The 20,971-nt window shown below is 32.9% G+C and overlaps 1 protein-coding gene across 1 annotated transcript; it reads right to left on the reverse strand.

The window, feature by feature from the left end:
- Window positions 1-1,186: 1,186 nt before the first annotated feature.
- Window positions 1,187-20,505, reverse strand: LOC131851451 (hemocyte protein-glutamine gamma-glutamyltransferase-like). Its single transcript, XM_059201954.1, has 15 exons — window positions 20,388-20,505; window positions 17,007-17,084; window positions 16,198-16,328; window positions 15,279-15,397; window positions 8,078-8,210; window positions 6,931-7,114; window positions 6,251-6,468; window positions 5,839-6,045; window positions 4,854-5,073; window positions 4,198-4,356; window positions 3,721-3,841; window positions 3,427-3,535; window positions 2,557-2,717; window positions 1,810-2,001; window positions 1,187-1,382 (listed from the first exon to the last, which is right to left on the reverse strand). Exons 2-15 carry the CDS (start codon window positions 17,075-17,077, stop codon window positions 1,290-1,292), a joined length of 2,118 nt encoding a protein of 705 aa, XP_059057937.1. The 5' UTR covers window positions 17,078-17,084; window positions 20,388-20,505; the 3' UTR covers window positions 1,187-1,289.
- Between the last annotated feature and the right edge of the window lie 466 nt (window positions 20,506-20,971).

Consider the following 20,971-nt stretch of genomic DNA (forward strand, 5'->3'; position numbering starts at 1 on the left):
GATTTGAACTTACAACCCTCGGGTGTACGTCGGGATAGTGAAGCACTAAGCCGCTAGCTATACTGCTACGCTCCCAAATCATAATTTCATCACTGTCCCTTAATTCTAGAAAATTCTAATAATTAATTAAATCTTATGATTATAAACACTTGCATTTGACTGAATTAACTTTACTCTTACTGTAATCTTACTTTACAGCTACCATAAAGTTAACTATCTATAATATAGCATAATAAAATATACTATATAAAGTATACAATATAAAAATATGAGTACATAGAAATTTCTGTTCATTTCATTATATTATATTTGTTTTATATACAATTTATTGCACCAATTACAATAAAAGAAAACATACGTATAAAAGGCAATATTAGAACTGTTTAACAAAAATATAATAGAATCTTTTTTAAAAAAAGTTTGGGATAACAAAATAATATTTTAGGTGTAATTTCATGCTATATGGCACTTTAATTCATAAATAAATTTTCAAGTGAGGGGGTAACTTCGATTGTATTCATTATGATATCTATGTCGACGGATGAAATTGTCGTAACTTGAAAAACCCAACTTTAAATTAATTCTTTTATTCAAAAATTCAGTAACTCATATATTTATCTAGATCCTTTAGGCGGGAGTTGGACTTCAGCCGCTCCGTAAGTCCTTTCGCGGGTTTGGAGTGTTATTCGCACTCGCCCCCTATCGTAATCGTCCGGTGAACTGTAAGGGCCAGCTACGGCCAACAGCATTAGAGTAGTCCGAATAAAAAAAGATAGAAAGTCGAAAATTGGTAAATACCAATTTTCGACTTTCTATCTTTTTTTATCTTTTAACTCAAATATTTATTTATTTAACTTTTTTATTTTTGAGTTATGCATTTTCGAAACAGTTTTTTCGGTTCAGGTGTTAAATTGGATTTTCAATTTACGACAATTTCGCTTTCTTCCTTCGATATATCCATGTGAGGTCCAAATTTATTTTGGTGATCTTTTACTCATTCATGCTCACTTTCTTCAATAATAACAATATAATATACTAATGTCATGACTTATATTCTTGAAGGTAAATATTTATCTGATATTCTATGTTATTATTTAAATACAGTTTATCAGTTATTTGTATCTACTGGGCTCAGAATAGCAACACTGGCCGCTTATATAGAGAGTATAATATCGAGTAATATCCTAAATAAATTAACAAATATTGTAATGCTTATTCTATCAAAATGACTGCATCAAGAATTATATATTAATCTATTTTAAACCTTCTTATATTATAAGTAAAGTATTTTATCCTTCGTACACCTCCACGCTGGCGGCACCATTTATATCCTTGAGTTCAACCGATTTGAAAGTTGCTACGATGTTAATTTTACCCAGTTTCTGTGGAAAAAGGTATTCCATTAATAATTAAGTTTACAGTTTAGTTACTTTTAGACTCCACCTCTTTCTTATAGCAGGAGGGGATTGTCAGTAATGGGGACTAGCAACCCCATTGCTAACAAAGTACCATGTCCACACAATTCACGCAATTCTCCCTGGAAATCATCATGTTAAATTCCTGATGAATTTGCGTCGATGAGGTCATTGGAGGTCCCAAGGGAATACCGTTGCTGCAGGCGGGTGCACCATTCCTTTATCATCCATTATAATATTACCACTGATAAGTAAACTGCACAGCTATAAAAGAGTGTCCTCTTTTATAGCGCAATAGAGTTGAAAAAGCATTAAGTCATACGGTGGACTTAATGCTTTTTCATATGCTATCATAAATAATTAATACTAGTCTCATTTCAAAAAGGTTACTTACATTAGGCTGTACAGGTAGTTCAGCAGTCAACAGACCCTGGGGAGCTACATCTGCGGCAGGCAGGCGGAGCGTGCGGCCCGTTATACCTGAAGATGTCACCCTGAACTCGCAACTGGTCAGGGTCACCTCCAATGGATTGACAAATGACAGCACCGCCGTGGATGGCTGGCCGAGCACCAAGTCTTCATTGAACTGAAATAATAAGAATTTTCACAATTTAAAATTAGAAAGAATATCATGATGATTGATAATGAAACTTAAAAATAGAAAACAATATTTTCAGTTGCTTTTTAAAAGAAAGCTTTTGAAACGTGGTGTTGAAGAAGAATAGATAGAATTAGTTGAAAAGATAAAACAAGAAATGAAGAAGTACGGCAAAGGGTTAAAGAAAAGAAACAGATCATAAATATGATTGAGAATAGGCGAGGAAAATGTTGGACCACTTTATACGACACGACGAACCTACTAATTTCAATTTTTTCTTCGATAATATTCGAAGAAGGGGAAGTACGAAATAGAAAAGAAAGGAGAAGAACAAGACACAGGTATATTAAGCAGATTATGGAAAAAGTTGGAGACATGTCGTATAACATAACTAAAGAGATTGATGAAAAATCCTGGAAAATGGCAAAAGCTTTACCGGATAAGAGCGCGGCTCTTAATTTATGAATGAATGACTTCCAAAAGGATCTGAAATTTATTTTTTACTTTAAGTAATCAGACCATCGATAATAATGTCTACTATACCTTAATATTAATGTTGGGTTTGAGAATTTGGAAGTCGTCATCATCTGCCCAGGACTGCTTGGTCTCTTCAACTATCACCATCGCCGATATCTTCATGTTGCAGTACTCCACTAACTTCGGTAAATAGTCACTCGCCGTTACTAGAATGCTTATTTCTTCATCTGCAAATTATAATATTACATCTCATGTATCTTCAAGCCTGATTCCTTATAGAGTATGCAGAGAGAAACCAATTTTAGTAATGGAGATGGAATGGTAAGGAAGTTGACGGTTTTTCTCATTTCTTCCTCAAGTGACAGCTATCGTCTACAAACATGAAACAGATATCACGATAAAAATTCAATATTCAAAATATCTTTATTAATGTAGGTCTATTACAGACTCTTATGATATGTCAAATCTACCATCAGTTCGGAATGATTTCAAGATGAGAAGAACTGCCAAGAAATTCGACTCGTATTTTTGTTAATAAATGTTGTACATGTTTACAATGATACAGATTAATTTAAATTTAAATTTGAGAGAATAGAGTGACCACCAGCACATGCTATTGCAAAAAAAAATCTAATCAGTATTTGCAACTTGAACAGACCAGTTCCCACAAGCATATATCAAGATCTCACGTAATACCACTCATGTAGGACTAAGTTGCCATGTTTTCTGTATCCTATAATTTGACTACCTTATCCTATCATTCAACCAAAACATAGCTTGCAGCAATATGCGAGACCAAGATTTACCTATGCAGACACTTTATATAAAGAAGTAACGGTATGCTAAAGCGTTAGAACACCCATCAATCAATATACGACAGTAAATGCTTCACTTAAGTACTACATATTCTAAAATCCGGAAATTAATTATACTTACTCTTGTTTGGTGCTAAGAAAATTTTCCCTTCAACTTTCTTAACTACGTCAGCCCTGACCCCATTGTAGAACACACTGGTTGCCGACAGAGATGCCTTTACATTGCGAGCCTGAGATAAAATAAAATTGTAAACAAATAAACACTATACACATTAAATAAATGGGACATTTACCAGAATAATATTATTTAAGAGCTCTATATTAAATAAATTCATTTAATTCATTACTTAATTCAATAATCTACAATTCCATATAATCTATTATACAAAGTGAATTAAAAGTATCACATAGGTACCTGATCTGAATTGTTTTGTATATCAACGGCGACCCTGAACTCCTGACCAATTGGTACACTGTCCAGCTCACGTAACTTGAATGTGACGTCACTTGAGAGGTTGGTAGCTACCGAGTAATACCTGAAAATATGTATTTTTAAATATATTTCTTTATTCGATTAAAGTGGCAAATACAGCTTGACGGTTCAATCACCTCAAGAAAGGTAGGTGTGACGGCTCATGTATGCCCGACTTACCAATCGATCCCACGTCCCACTAAACAAGAATCGAAATCACGACGGCTTAAACCGAAGTACGAGCTCCTAGCGGTAGCCTCTGAAGTTATATCCGTTAGGTTGGGGGCCGTCAGACTCTCTATAAACATTTCGCGGGTTTGGAATGCTCTCTGCACTCGCCCCTCAATCGGTAAAGATGTAAAGCCCAGCTACGGCTAACAGCATTAGAATAGATCGCGATATTCAAAGAATATAACTAACCTCTTAGCTCTCTCCGAGAACCGTACTCCGTTCATGAGGGCGAGTCGTTCCGAGGCGGTGCCCTCCCTGTACTTGTACTGGTCGGTGATATCTTCGCGGTCTTCATCACCAATAGGATCGAAGACAAATGGCTTCTTGGTCAGGATCATGCGGCCAATGCTGTAAGTAATAAGTTGCTATAAGAGAAACCCCCGTAAAATGTTATGTTTCTAGTCCCAGAACTTTGAATAGATGATGGAATGGATGAATGGAATGGTGCACTCGTCTGCGCTAATGATTTACGCTGGTTGGGCACCAGTGGAGGATGATAAGATGAACATGAGGTCAGGACAGTTAGACCATGATGACATATTCACTAGGAATTTATCCTAATGGTTTTCAAGGGGAACAGTGTGAAAATTAATAATTCATGGTACCTTCCACATTACGAACAATCACCCCAGAAGTTTGAGGTTTACCTATATTGTTTAATTATTCGTTTTTGGCAAATTGTTTAATTAGTCACAAAGATTTCTTTATTCTACAGAATATGGAGGAACCTAACTGTATATAATATAATTTGTACGACTAAATATGAAATTATTATATTTGTACGGATGAACTGGATTCGCATTTATTACTTAAGTTATTGAAAACAAGCATATATTTATACTTACTGGTAATTATTAGTATCAACTACTGAATAGCCAGATTCATCATCAGGGTCTATTCTCCAGCGCATTAGGTCAGCATTAACAGATGCCAGCATGAACTCCACATCATGAGCCACGCCCAATACTCCTTGCTTGATTGCTTCTAATGAAGCCGGCCCGCACTGGTAGAGTCCTGATGAAGTTTCTTGAGGAGTTGCATCAATAGCTTGCCAACCACCATATCCTGGAGAGATTTTTAATATGCAATCAGAATTTAGCCGTAATGTCATCTGACGTTAACCTTTTTTATATAATCGGGATGGAACAAGCAGCCCATCTAAACGATATCAGGCCTCTGTACCATGTAATTTCAATGTCATATATCATAATTCAACCGAAACACGGCTTAAAAAGCGCTTGCTTTGTAAGCTGTGTTACTCAGCAGCGAACTTCTTATTTGGACGATTGTACATGTGAAGCCAAGACTTGCAGTTTTGCGAGGAGCTTGGCTGGCTAAGATACTATTATCTTAGTCAGCCAAGCTCCTCGCAAAACTGCAGACGATACTATCTTCACAGACATCATTGTCTGTGTCTGTGTTAGAGTGATTTAGCCGTTTCGATATTTTGCGCGCGTAAAGAAGCGACTGCCTTGCACACCGAGATTAAGCGGCCGTTAAAGTTTTTATTTACTTCCATTCACTTACTCCAGGACCAGAGAAGTAATAAGAATAGAATCGTCTCCACAACATACGAATGGACATAATAGGAAAGTGACAATATCTACTCTTTCAGCATATATTAGTCCACTGTTGGACGTATGCCTCTTGCATAGTTTTCCACTTTGTTCGATCTGGCGTCTCTTGTCTAGGTCGGCCCTGCCATTTTCCTGATATAATCAGACCATCTGGCAGTTATCTTCCTACGCTTCTGCTTCCCATCCTAGTTCGCCACATTAGGTAATCTGTGACAATACTGTCAGGAAATAATAATAATGTAAATAGATGTACCTTGAGGAAGGTCAGGTCTAGCCATCCAGACATCGTTCCAGACGTGATAGTTCCAGATGGAGTCAGCGCCTTGAGGATTGTTAGGGTCAAAGTCCATCTCCTCCATATGTTCCGTGTAGTATTTGTCAACTGTCAAGGAATTGTTGGCATCGTGCGCTGATACCAAATTGGAGACCACTCGAGATGGGATGCCAAGAGCACGGCACACTGTCAAAATATAAATTACATAAATTATAAATAATGTACTGAATAATACTTCAATTTAATTAAAACAAGACAACGATGCAATTTATGCTTCGTTTTAACTTAGAGTTTTATTATCTTTCTTATAAATATAATGATATGTCCATATCATCCTGAATAGTTTAATAAACAGACTTCTAATATGAACTAACGACTTCTATATACATACCTGCTGTCACAACGCCAGCGAATACCCAACATTGGCCGTATGGCACCTCTTGCTGGGTCTCTAAATATTGTTGCAGTATATCCACAGAGCCGGTCCACTCCGACGGAGCTGTACCATCTTCGTACTGCCCATCCCATCGACCGACTAGCACCCCAGCATCATCATTGGAGTTCACAATGCGGGAGATGGCACGAGTCAGTTTAATTGGGTCTCCACGCCTAAGAAGAAAAAGGTTGCATTGTTATAATAGAAAAAAATCTAATTTAAAATTAGAACATTCTATTTTAAAAATACAACAGACGATCATAAAATCTTTATCTTCTTTTTTTGACTCCAAAAACTTCGTCATTTATCTCAATATTGTATGTTTTGCGTTTATTTAGTTTTTCTTTTTTAATTATTATTATGAGAACCTTTTGTTATGTTAATGGCAACTCGTCGACTGTTATGGAAATACAAAATGTTTTGGTCAACTTTATTAGAAAAAAATATGGAAACACAATGTTATATCTGTGTAATCCTATGTAGTTTTTTTGTAGGTATATCTTATATCACTCTGGTATAATATACTTTTCAAATATGATTAGGTACTTATAATGTATTAAATATAAATCATAAGTATATTTAAGAGCTGCTAATACACGTCTTTGTTTTAAGAACTCTAACATATATGAACTTACTGATGGAACGGCATTTCAGCTCTGTCCAACATGAACATGCAAGCCGGTAGAACTGCCGCATCGAACTGTCCATAGACCCACGGTTTGCCTCTGGTAGTCTTTATGGGCCCCACCCACACTTTACCGACGTCATTCAAGATGTACTCCTGCAGTAAACTACAATCTTCCATGTAGGTCTGATCATCTGCAAAGAAAGTGGTCGAATAGTAAAATGTATGTTTAATTTATGTTGCAATTTATTGATGTATATAAAATATACTAGCAGACAAGCGCAACTTCTTCTGCATCACACTTACTCAATTTACATAATATATTTTGAAATTGTAGCTTATTTGTTATTCTGATGTATAAACTATATTACTATAAAGTGTCATCAAAATCCGTTCAGTAGTTTTTGCGTGAAAGAGTAACAAATATTCATCCATATTCAAAAACTTTCGCGTTTGTAATATTAATAATATTGTTGAATATACAATGATAAGCTGACATAATCTAGTAAAATTAAGTAAACATCTAAAGTAGATGCTTTAAATAAAATTAAGTTATTTGTAAAAATGTACCTACTTATTACATAAAATATCGTCCAAACAAAAACCAAGCAATCTAGTAATTAAATTAAGATTTCAGATGAGTGTCTATCCTAAGTAGAAGAATGAGCTTTGCAAATCGAATTTTATAAATCATAAACGCTGTAATATACTTGCAGTCACTATAGCGAAGTGACACAAACGATTCGACAATATTTGTGGATTTCTTATAATAAAGCAGAAAGCAGTCTCAAAAACTTGTATTGAAAACAACATTGTAAGTAACAAATTTGCACTTCAAGAAGGTTTCCGTTAATTGTCGTGAGTATAATAAACGGAAAAGTTCATTTTTAATTTTGATCATATTACACTTTTGCTTTTACAGTATAAAAAAATGTGACTGGGAACACATCAACTATTATTAAAAATGTGAATAATTTTAATAAACATGTAGGTATTAAACCCAGGAGTGCTCACTTGAGAAGTAGTCAAAACTGACATAAAATACAGATATTAAAACAATACAAAATTCATAAAAGTAATATTGGACAAGCAGTCCGCAACCAAAATAAAAACCCCAACTAAAGTACGAATCAAGAAATTTCTGGCAGTACACTTACCGGGATTCCAAGGGTTGAATAGAATGTAGATATCTTGATCGAAGTCGTATATTTGGCGTTCTGGAGAGTTTTTCAATCTGGTAACGACTCGGAGTACCCAGGACCCAACGGGGATATGCACTGGGGTTGATACCTGATAAATATATATTTTTAGTTATTTTTTTATATTATGCAAACTTGGGACTGAAAAGCTTAAAGAATGTAGACTTAGGTGGTATGGACATATTCTGCGCCGAAAACCACATTGTGAGAAAGTGCCTTTCCATGGCTACAACAAAAAGAGGACGAGGCAGGCCACCAACTACCTGGTTGACAAATGTCCATAGGGACATGAAGGAGTTGGGCCTGTCAAATGACGATGCTTACCAGCGAAATGTATGGCGCCCCAGGATTAGAAGAGCCGACCCCGAGTAACGGGAAAGGTGAGGATGAAGAAGAAGATGTGCAAACTTGGGAGAAAAGGGTCCGGTTGAAAATCAGCGCCGCCCAGGAGTGTCCTGTCGGCATACGCTGAACCGTGTCCTTTTGCGGCCTATAACTGGTAAAAAATAATAATTAAGTCCGCCAAATGTACGGATTATTTTTGTGCATTGAAGTTAAATAAAATAAAAAAATAATAATTAACTAAAATGTACTTTCTATTACGTAATTTCACATTCTTGGAAGTGCCCTCGAGGACCCGCAATATCAGGGGAATTGCAAGTCAGTTACCGGCCTTTTAAAATGGGGAAGAAGTACTTTTATTACGAGTTTAAAATATCAAAAATTCATAATCTAAAAGATTCACTTAACATAATGAAAAAGTATTACGGTTTTGTTGTTTAAAATTCATATCAAAAATTAATAATCGAAAAGATTCACGTAAGTCTCTATACCATATATTAGCATAATGAAACGAGTGTTGATAAATATAATAAAGTAAATGTAGTATGAATATTCATGATACAATAATAAATTGAAGCTATTCGAATCGGAATTAGAAATCATTAATTATGATAATATATACAAATTATCATTATTATAAACACAATATGATCACATAATTCATCGACTTAATATTAATAATAAGTTACGACTGCGCAAAAATATTACGGCCTTTTCCATAAACTAAAAAAAAAAATACATTATAGTAATCTGTAAATGAGATTTAAAAACAGAACTCATCTTTTTTTCCCTATTCAAGTTTAGAACACGTCTTAGTAGGGTATGTATTTTCTTTTTTTTTATACACTGTCATGTTTTTTTGTACCACGAAGGTTATAGTATATTTTTAATTAATAGAAAATATAGAAGTATATAATTTTATTAAATTTAAATATATTACTCTGTACACAGTTACTTTGTATTTTATTCTTAGATTTCTATCTTATTACAATTAATAAGTATTTATGTGTATATTTATGGATACTAAAACAAAATCAATAAATAGAATTTCCAATAAGTACCTACATTGTCGTCTTTGGCCTCATTACAGCCACACTAATAGACCAATTAATCATTGATATTATCAGTACTCTGTGCTTATAACTCAATTAATTTCCTCACTGACAGGTGCTAAGTTGAATAATTGTACATTACAAGAGTTATTTGTATGAATAGGTAGATACAATAAATATAGGTTTATTTACTACTAGCTAACCTGCAAAACTTCGTCTGCGTCACATTGAAATAGAAATAGAAATAATCTATATTCAAATAAACTTAATATAAACGCTTTTGAATAGTTCATACATGTTTTTTTCTTCTAGCGCTCATTCGGAAAGCAGACTCACACGAAGAACGACCTCAAAACTTGCGTATTGCTCTTTTAAATAAATGTTTTTAAGCATTACATTTAGGATTTTGTGTAAATACATACTCGCAAATAGCAAGACTGACAAAAGTAAATAAATATCTATATCTATACATACAAATAAAATTGGAGTGTCTGTTTGTAATATTGAAATAACCGTTTTCTACTACATGCATATAAATATAAATACGGAACATATACCAAATTAACATTTTTTTTAATTTTTGTCTGTCTGTTTGTTCCGGCTAATCTCTGAAATGACTGGACCGATTTTGACGGAACTTTTATTGGTAGGTAGCTGATATAATAAGGAGTAACTTTTCTTTCTTTCTTTCTTTCTTTCTTTCTTTCTTCTTTCTAACTTAGGCTTATTTTATTTTAGAAAACTAAAGTTAAATTCCACACGGATGAAGTCGTGAGTACAACTAGTACTTATATATAAATAGATACTTAATTAACCAAATAAATCTATCATAGTTATCAGAGCCGACCAGTCCATACAAGCAGCACCACTAAGCCAGCCACCACTGCGCTCAACCATATTTTAGAGTTGAGCCGAATATTATTAGGAATATTATTAATAGCACAGATAACATAATATTACATAGTGATAGCAAGCAATGTAACTCGTACTCCACGCAGTCTATTAGAAAACGAATTTATAAAGTAGATACCTAAATACAATGTATCTGAATAAATAGTCTATGACATGCGTAGTATTTTATAAATCGCTGCCTAAAATTTTAAAAAATTAAACCACGTATGTTCTCACATATAAATATTTACAAAATTCGAATTAGGAATTCCTATTTTTTATTTTCGCACCATAATTTAAGCGTATTATTTTAAACATCGAATTTAAAAACGTGACGCTTGTTCTAATTGTGAAATATTAATGTATCTGATAATGAAGTCGAAAAAAAAAAATTTTTTAAATAAAATTAATTTTTAAAAAATTAATCACGTAGTCATATTTAAATATTTACAAAATTCGAATTAGGAATGGCTATTCTTTATTTTCGCGCCATAATTTGCACGTATTATTTTGAACATCGAATTTAAAACGTGACGCGTGTTCTAATTGTGAAATATTAATTTTTATTGTGTTAATAATGCCGCCTGGATGCATATAAATTGTATAGTTATGTATGATTATGTTAAATAGGTACCTACTACTTACTACGCTGTCTGCATAAATAATGTCAAGGTCGTCTACTGAACTGGATGAACCGAGATGTACTACATATTATTATTACGTGTATAATAATAGAATTAAAAAAAAAATTACCTGTCTAAAGGTTTAATAAAATAATATTGCATCTTACTAATATTATAAAAGTGACAGTTTCTGAGTATGGATGGATGTTTATTACTCTTTCACGCAAAAACTGCTCAACGGATTTTGTCATGTTACAGCAATATAGCATATACATCAAAGTAACATATAGGTTATAATTTAAAAAGATATTATGTAAATTGGTTAAGTATCTATGATGCAGAAGATATTGAGCGGATCGGCAAATCATAAGTTCAATAACTTTTTATTGTCAACCAACTACTCCATACGACCAACTATTCCTTACTCCAATGACTCCCAAAATTCCATAATTTTTGTATGCAATATTAATAGAAATAGAAATAGAAAGAATCTTTATTCAAATAAACTCATTACAAGCACTTTTGAATAGTCATATTTTGATTCTACCACTCATTCGGAATGCAGATTCATCACAAGAAGAACGAGCAAGAAACTTGTGTGTTGCTCTTTTTAATAGATGTTTTTTTTATATAAATAATTACAGTATAACAAGTAAGAGGCATGCGATAATCAACATAGAAATCGCTACGCACTCATTATTAGTGTAATTAGATAATATTGTCAGTGCTATGGATTTAAAGTTTTTCTATAAAAACATTACACGATATCTCCGACGACACTGAATCGTTTTTAACAATTATGTTATTTTATTCATCTCATATATATTACCACAATTAGATATAATGTTTTATTTTATTATCCACATGTAGTGTATTAAATAAATATGCTACAGTTATAGGTCTGTAAACAACTTTACCGCTATGAAAATCGAGACACTACATTTTAATGTGCAGATATGACTCTATAAAATTTTATTACAATGTTGTGTCCATATTGCACCTTTTCTTCTTTGTTTATAGCAATTTAAATTGTATACATATAAATGGAATGGCAAACATGATGAGTAAAAGATAACCATCGCCGATGCATCTGAACAGTGCGACTAGGCGTTAGCTTTCTGGCGCGCCATAAATCCTTCCAAAGGTTTGGAGTACCATCTGCACTTGCCCATATCTTTCAATGAAGCTTTAAAGGCCAGCGGTCGACAGAATTACAATAGTTCGAAAAAAATAGAAACGAGCAATGCGAAATAGAATCTTATATGACACCCTCCACGGGTTGTCTTTCCGGAGATTACTATAATTACACTGACATATCTCAGCCATCAACCTTTATCTTTATAAAGTAATTCCCGACTTAAGGGACTTTCAACCCAGCTATCGGGGGGTTGTTGCCGGAGCAAAGAGTTTCAACATTCTAAAGGGTACAACCTTCACCCCTCTAGGGGGCGCGGATGTTAATCAATTCCTTCAATTATATTAGTCTATTATCTCTATCTATAATCTAGTTCCTTGACAGTGCACCTAAGTCTGTATTATGTTAACATCATAACTTTCAAATAATTACATTAGAATATTTGAAAGTTAGTCTAGACTTAATAGATTGTTTATTTAATAACAGGAAATGCTTGTATAATATCTAGATCAAAACTTTCGATACCAGATGTTAGATAAGATAATATTTAGTTGCTGTAAATCGAACCAGTAACCAGTCATGTGTAAATTTCGCAAACCAATGGCTCCTATCTCTCAATGCTCTCAATAATGACAACACATAGAGTTATACTTCTTAGTATTCCATGGATTTATATTATAGTGAGAATGCCGGGTCCATCATGTGACGGGGATAGAAATTTCTAGAACATTTCCGCTAGAAACATAACTTAATTTATGATTCCGTAAATTTATTTGCTATTGCAAAGAAATAAAAAATAATGTATTGAAACACAAGATAAAAAAGCGCAAATTCCATTTTCGAACGATTCAAGCGCAAATATGAATTTCGAAATTTAAATAAATACCAAACAAGCGACCGTTACACCACAGATAAGTTAATATTACCTAGTTATGCCTACTAACTTAACTATTATTTACTTTTTACTGCTAGTTTTATTTACATTATTTTATAACATTTACATATAATAAAATAGTAATAAAATAAAACTTGTAGACGGCACAAATGACAGCATCACTGCTAATATTATTTTTGTATTAATGCACAAATGCCCACATGTTTTTTACATTTTATGCTTTGTGTATCTATAAATAGAATACAATATTCGATACCCGTGAAATATGTACCCTACATTACATACAAAATCCAGATTATACTTATTATGTTTTTTTTTATTATATTTGAGAGCCTCGTAGTGTAAAACAATTGTTTATATTTAACCGACATCAAAAAGTTTTGTCTAAATTAATATTTCTGACTAACTCAATTTGTCATATGTGGAGTTCACCACGTCGACAGTTTATAAAGCTTCTGACTACCCCGTCTGGGATAACAGTCGTGAAGGTGTAATTATTTATATTATATTTTACATTAGTTATACGTATATATTTGTGATACTAAGTTTCATAAATGTAAAATAGTTAGTATTAGTTTAGTGAATTGTTATTTTCCCGACTTATATATAAGTATACTTTAATAGTAATAATCCTAGACAATTTACACAGCGCCATTTCATCCCAATAATTAAATTAATTTAAGCAATAGATCTTGTTTTGTACGTACTAGACTACTGATCTAAATACATACATAATTTACATAGAAAATGCCTAGAACAATACAAACAATCATGAATACAGATGTTTGTGTGAGGAATCAAACCCGTGCGCATCGGTAATAAGACGGTGTGCTATACTGCTAGACCGCCTAAGACGTCTATTCTATAGTTTCGTGTAGTCTATCTACAGTCTATCTAGTCTATAGATGGTTATAGATAAACTTAGACAGAAGCAATGACCTCTATAATAAGAATTGACAATTGTTCATATTGTAGTTTATTAAGACAATCAAGAATATCCACCATTTAATTAATGCGTTTGAGTTACAAACTGTATATTTATTAACAACTGCTGTTACCGCGACCTTGTTCCTAAAAACATTGGATTATTATTGGTAATACTTGGTCTTAATTCATTGTAATAAGACCTATTTTCTACATGATTTGTTGCAACTAAAATGTCCGTATCTCATGATTAACCCGACTGATTCTAATTTACCCACACCAGTTTTAAAATTGAGCTTATACCTACTCAATTATAAAACTTTATTGTATTATGCTCAGCTATTTTTCGTGATGAGGTAACATACGGTTGACAAACGTTAATTCGAATAAGTAGAAGAATTTCTGAATACTAACTATAATACTTTGTTGTTATATTCATTGGGATAAAGATACCTTCTTTATCCTTCGCTATCATAAATGCTACGTACGTAATCAATATTCTTTAATAATTATTACATGAAACCGTTACAGATAAGCACACTATTGAATGCATAATTATACTTAGGAATCTTAACTAAGTCATCATTTATACTACTGACTGTTTAGATACAGAAATTAGTAATGTTCTGTATTAATACAAAACCTGTTAAGGAAAAGAAATAAGTGAGTGTCCGCAGTCTACTTCTAGAACGCCATCTATAACCTATAGCTAACAAAAATCTCAAGATTATGGTAAAACTGATAATAAAATAACTGATAGCTTGGATATCAGGTAAGTTATAAAAATAAATAAATAAAAGAAAACAAAACAGTAATCTTTATTAATAATAACAACTATTCTCTACTGAAATCTGCGTTTCTTCCTGCCTCGTATATTTAGATTGTACAAGAATTACCTGCCGAGATTTTCTCACGATATTACAGCATAGGATTCAATGGGTATATTAAAGTTTCTTAAGTGTCAGCAACGCGCACGTGACACCCTTGGTGCTTCAGGCGTCTATAGGTTACGGTAATCGTTTACCATCAGATGCCTACGCAGTATTCTTATTTCCCACCATCGTAGTATAAAAAACAAAGATATCTGACCGAATTATATGAGGCATAGCGGTTAAAAATATTGTAGTTCATAAATAAAAAAGATGACCTAAATTAATTATTCATTTTGACTTTGAGTTTGAGCGATGTAATAATATCCTAAATTAGCCTTTGGTGAGATAGATCGAGTGATCCTATACCAGAGCTCAGCTCAAGCAAGATCGATAATGATGAAACAGATTATGTATTTTGAACTCACCTCAAAAGACAGGGTATCTTCTTGAACATGAGTCAATTTGGCGCTCCAGGAGTGTTTGTCAGATATCGCGTCAGGTTTCAGGAACACGGAGCCCTGGGTGTCCATTTGTGGTTTGTCCCCTAAAAATATAGAATAAAGTGTTATTGTGTGAAATGTTACTAATATTATAAACGCAAAGTTTGTGAATTAACATTTATGGATGGATGATGGATGGATGGATGTTTGTTATTCTTTTACTTAAAATCTATGGAATAGATTTTAATGAAACTTTACAATAATATAACTTATACATCAGAATATATAGGCTATAACGGGCACAGCTAGGATTACATATATCTGTTAGTTTATAGACTGGCTTATTCCTGCTACTAAGAAGTTTATTTTGTTCCTGTTTGAGAAGATGGTAAGATCCATCAATGATATATATCCATCAATGAAATATAGTATTATAGTGTGATCCCTTAATACTCAGGAATGACATAGCATTATCGGTACCTCTTGCATTATGAGATGACGAGATGCTGTGAGTTGAGATGATCATTCTGATTTCAATTTAGTAACGTAACGTAATAGTGTCTGCCCAAAATTAATTTTATTAACTATTAATATTAACAGTTATTTATTTACGATTAAGCCCTGAATACAAATGTTGGCAACATGCGAGAAATCGAACCCTTGACCATCGGAACTGAAGCGGTGTGCTAAACCAGACAGACCAGACCATCAAGGCCGTCATAGTAATGGCAACGAGAAATACCACGCTCACACTATAACATGTAGCTGCTGTCAGTTAAACGATATAAAAAAAAGTAGAGCAGATTTATTTACCTACTGCATACAAACAAAACAAAATTGAATCAAGGGCATAAAGTTACGATTTAATTATTTCCTCGTTTAATTAAAAAATATAACAACGTACCAAGCGAGAACACGAGTTGTACTAAATCTGTTTCCTCGTCGTAGGGCCTGTTGAACCGCACCACGCCGTTGAAGGGTTGTCCGCGGCGGATTATTGTCGTTGTGGGATTTTCATCATTCACCACTTCATATCTACAAATAATAATAAATACATGTGTTTATATATATATATATATATTTGTAAATTTTACATATATAAGTAGAACAGTTTTAGTGTAAAATAATTTAGCCACTTACGTACGTAACATTTTTTATGCACTGATATAAAAGATACAATTGAGAATAACTAGCAAGAAACTCAACTGAATTTCTTTTTTTTGTTAAAGCAAATTTATTAACATTGTGTACTTATGTAGGTGTATATGACTGACAATAAACAATTTTCATTTTATATTTCATGACAAGTTGTTACCATGACTTCGTCTGCAAACTTATTTCATCCCCATTTTAGATAATTCAAAAGGTAATCCTCCTAAGTAAATACAAATATATTAGGAACATTTTGAATGTTAATATATAATAATAATAATAATATATTAATTCATTTTTTACACAATGTCAGTAATTTATAGGCCGTAACATCTGTGCTAGGGAATCCCTGTGTTACAGATGTTATTTCCTTCCACAATGGTTGGTTCAATTTTACAGTTTTTACGTAGCTTTGACGTACTTTAATTTTTACTATCTTATATGACATCTGATGAATTTGTTTATAGTATATGATACATATAAACGAAGTTAATTATTAAAAAATCTTGTACCTTATTCTCTTTTTATTGCTTTATGAATCGTATGTTTATTGCGACTTACTTCATAGTATTATGTGGTTGGGCGTTCTCCTTCGGATAGAAATGCACTACATCCACTACTAGCGGCTCCATTTTCAATCTGTAAGAAATTTAAAAATTATATAACAATATACTTTCTGCTGTCTTTTTCTTAATTGTACATGGAATAGTTACTACGTATTTCTATAATTTTATTTCATATTATTGTATTATATATTTGTTTTATAACATAAATATAATAATAATAAATTCCATTTATTTTAGCGCCTTGTCTATGATGTCTGTTCTTCTCTACCCAATTGTAAAAGTCTGGAAGAATCTTATCCAGACAACCTTTAGGAAGAGTTTAACCTTTTATTTTATTAAAAGACTGCCTTTTGTACCTACATTCTCCATATATATTGTGTTTTTTTAAAGGTGCAATAAAGAATAATAAATAATATACCCACGAATTTTATTGAAAATGCAGTAGTAAATAGACACACAAAGTCTTTTTGATGAACTGACTCACTAACACTCGGACTCTCGGTCTCTGATTAAGTCGGAGCAGTATACCTCTAGACCACGATACTGTCTCAAATTTAAAAATATATACATACAATAGACTATAGAATAAAGATTATATATAAATCGGTGAAGTGAGAAACACCATCAAGATTCGTTGTTTATAAACGTAGCTATAAATAAAACATGGATTCGTTAAATAGGTACTTCCAAATTCTGTACCTATTGCTATGTCTAGACGTAAATTATGTATACATTATTTAAAACACGTTACCTAACGCAACATGGTAATATCATTATTGCGTAGACACACATTAAACAGTACAATTTCAATACAATGTACTTACAATTTTCAGAATTGTTTGATTGTCAAATAGCGCATATATTTAATCTCTGTGACACTTCAATACATCATCTATTTAGACAGACTTATACAACACCCGTTTAAACTACATAGTTGTTACTCGCGACTTTGTCTATATGTTTAACATAAAAGTTTATCTATATCAGTCCTCGTGACGATCTATTTTCACGTCAACTTTCATTTTGTGATCTTTACTTCCAAAGCCGTTAAGCCGTGTATTCTTATTAATAGCGAATCTTAGTAATCACTATGCTAGCTATGTACCATGTCAGTTCGAACTCCACGCGGTGCCCCCAACAAAGACCTGCCTATACCATGTCAGGTTGATCTCCACGCGGTTCCCCTTGGAATCCATCGTGATAAATTCTTAGTGAATTTGTTACGATGGGCTAACTGACCTGACCTCATACTCATCTTATTATCCTTCACTGTTGACCCGCCAGCATAAAGCGCAGACGGGTGCACCATTCCATTATCATCCATAAAAAAACGAAGACCTGCCTGTCTGATCTGTCCTGACTTAATTCTTTTCCTATGATCGTCGACTAGTGCCATACCAACATAAACAATTTAATCCCTAGCACCTACACCATACCATTCTCAACAATTGAGAAGCTAAAATACTATTTTTTTAATAGGGAACCTTTGTAACTCTATAAGACCGATGGTAGTATTCCAAGAAGCTAGAAGACTAGAGTTTTTGTAGATTTTATTACAATGGATGTTCTATATGTTAAAATAAGAAGACATTTTCACCAAAATAGACTTGATGGAAAGCTTGTTTGGCATTTATTTGCAGTTAATTTAATTGTAAGTGGTAACCTATATACATGGTGGCGATGTAACATCACGCTACGAGTAATAGGAGTGAAGCTACCCAAAAATTGTGATGGAGGTGAAATTGAGCAGATCAACTAGTACTACTTACTAATATTATAAACACGAATGTTTGTAACTATGGATGGATGGATGAATGGTTCACGCAAAAACTATTGAACGGATCGACGAAACTTTACAGTAATATAAGCTATATTACTGTACTGAAACTTTACAGTAATATAAGCTATATTACGGATTTCGATGAAACTTTACAGTAACATAAGCTATATTACTGTAAAGTTTCATCGAAATCCGTTTGAACCATTCAGCCATCCATCCATAGTTATCAGAATACACATAGGCTGTAATTTAAAAAGGCATTATGTAAATCGGTCGAAATATAATGATAAATGTCAAGCAAGTGTGATGAGATGAAGTTACACGGGTCAGCTAGTACAAAATGTTATTACTGCCGATGATGTTCTAATACCAACAATCTCCGTAGGCGTTTCAATAATAAATCAATATAATAAAAGTCTGTCTGACACATTTTGTTCTGATGTCATAGCAAATAGGTAGGATCTAACATATCTGTTATTGAAACTAAATTTCTACATTCCCTATTATTAATGTAATAGGAAGATAGAAATTTAGTTTAAGATAATGACAGATATAAAGAATCTTTGAAAAATTTTATTACCTACATATATCCTCGATGGTGTAGTGGTTTTCCACTGACTTTGGTTACGGGTTCGATCGCCGCACAATACTAACATTTGTGGTTATAAGTTATGAATTTTTCTTACGTATATATTTACTAAAATATCCGTATTAGCAATAAAAAATAGGTGCTCTAGAATTTAAGTCTTAATTATGATTATTATCGCAGTAGCCTTTATGTACTACTGTGACCTCTGTCTCACCAATTTTAGCCGCCAAGCAGCTAGCTTTGAATTATTCGTTTCGGTTTAAGGGTAAATAAGGCAGAGAAATTACAGGGTATAGCGGCATGACATCTAGAATGGCAACGCATGAGTGGTATCATGAGCATCATATAGCAACATATGTCTATATTGTTGTTCATGTATATATAGTATGTTTACCATTCCAATAACAAAAAAAATCATTTTTATGCCAAAACGTTATAAAATACAATGTAATATCACTGATAATTATAGATCAATTTATACTCTTTCAAATTTTACATTTATCAGTCTTCAGATGTTTCTCTTCTAATTTCCTACCTAATCTCGTCATTCTTATAATAAGTCAAATTGACATTCTTATATATACGCGTTTATTTATATATCTACCGAACAGTATAATCTCTGCTTGAATCTAATAATAATATATGTATAGATAAAAAATCAATTACTGTTGACTTTATTACAGTTCTATGAGTAATTTATTTATATGTGTAAATTTGAAGAAAAAATATACAATAACACTCTGTCCGAAATAATTATCTAATTGTCTCAATTAATTTGGTATTCTCTGAATTAAAATCAATATATTTTTATTATTATGTAAATAAATTCTGAACATCATTTAGTCAGAAGAGCAATACGCAAGTTCTTTCTCGTTCTTCTTGTGATGAGTATGCGTTCCGATGAGAATAAAAAATATGTCTATTCAAAAGTGCTTATATTCATTTTAGTTAAATAAAGCTTATTTTTATTTCTAAATAAAGTTCTTTATAACATTTATATTACGCACCTTTAAATAAATTTCACTGTTTACTATCACTTTATTTCATTCACCGACCACTATATGTCACAGTTTTTTATACTCAGCGCGTATATTTAGAACGAGAATGCCGGTTTGCATGCGCGCACGCAACTGAGCGATCGAGATGTCAGCTTCACGGTGTATATCTTGGGACGTGTGCCGGTAAAGTAACAGTAGGGTGACCATACGTTACAACTTAACTATATTTTTTCACAAGAAAACAAGTTCCACATTAAACCTACTCTAATGTATATTATACTGGTTGTCCTGGTAAACGTTGTATTGCCATGTGAAAAATACTAATATCGCCATTAAAAATACGGGCATTAGCATATGTTAAGAGAACCACATATATTAAGCGAACAGTCAACCTTAGGTTTCCAAACTATATCCGAACTCCATTCAATTGTTGTTCAAAAACACGTGTCACAATATAGGCGTAAACTCAATAACTATCTGAATTTGAACACCAATAGAGATGAACGCAGTGCTTCCAGTCCCTTCCGATCGATCCCCCGTCCAATTCAAACGGGGATCGAAATTACGACGGCCTGAGCCGAGGTTCGAACCCC

This window comes from Achroia grisella, unplaced genomic scaffold (assembly GCF_030625045.1).
Source record: "Achroia grisella isolate CSIRO2021 unplaced genomic scaffold, CSIRO_AGI_Agris_v1 utg783, whole genome shotgun sequence".
Lineage (NCBI taxonomy): Eukaryota > Metazoa > Arthropoda > Insecta > Lepidoptera > Pyralidae > Achroia > Achroia grisella.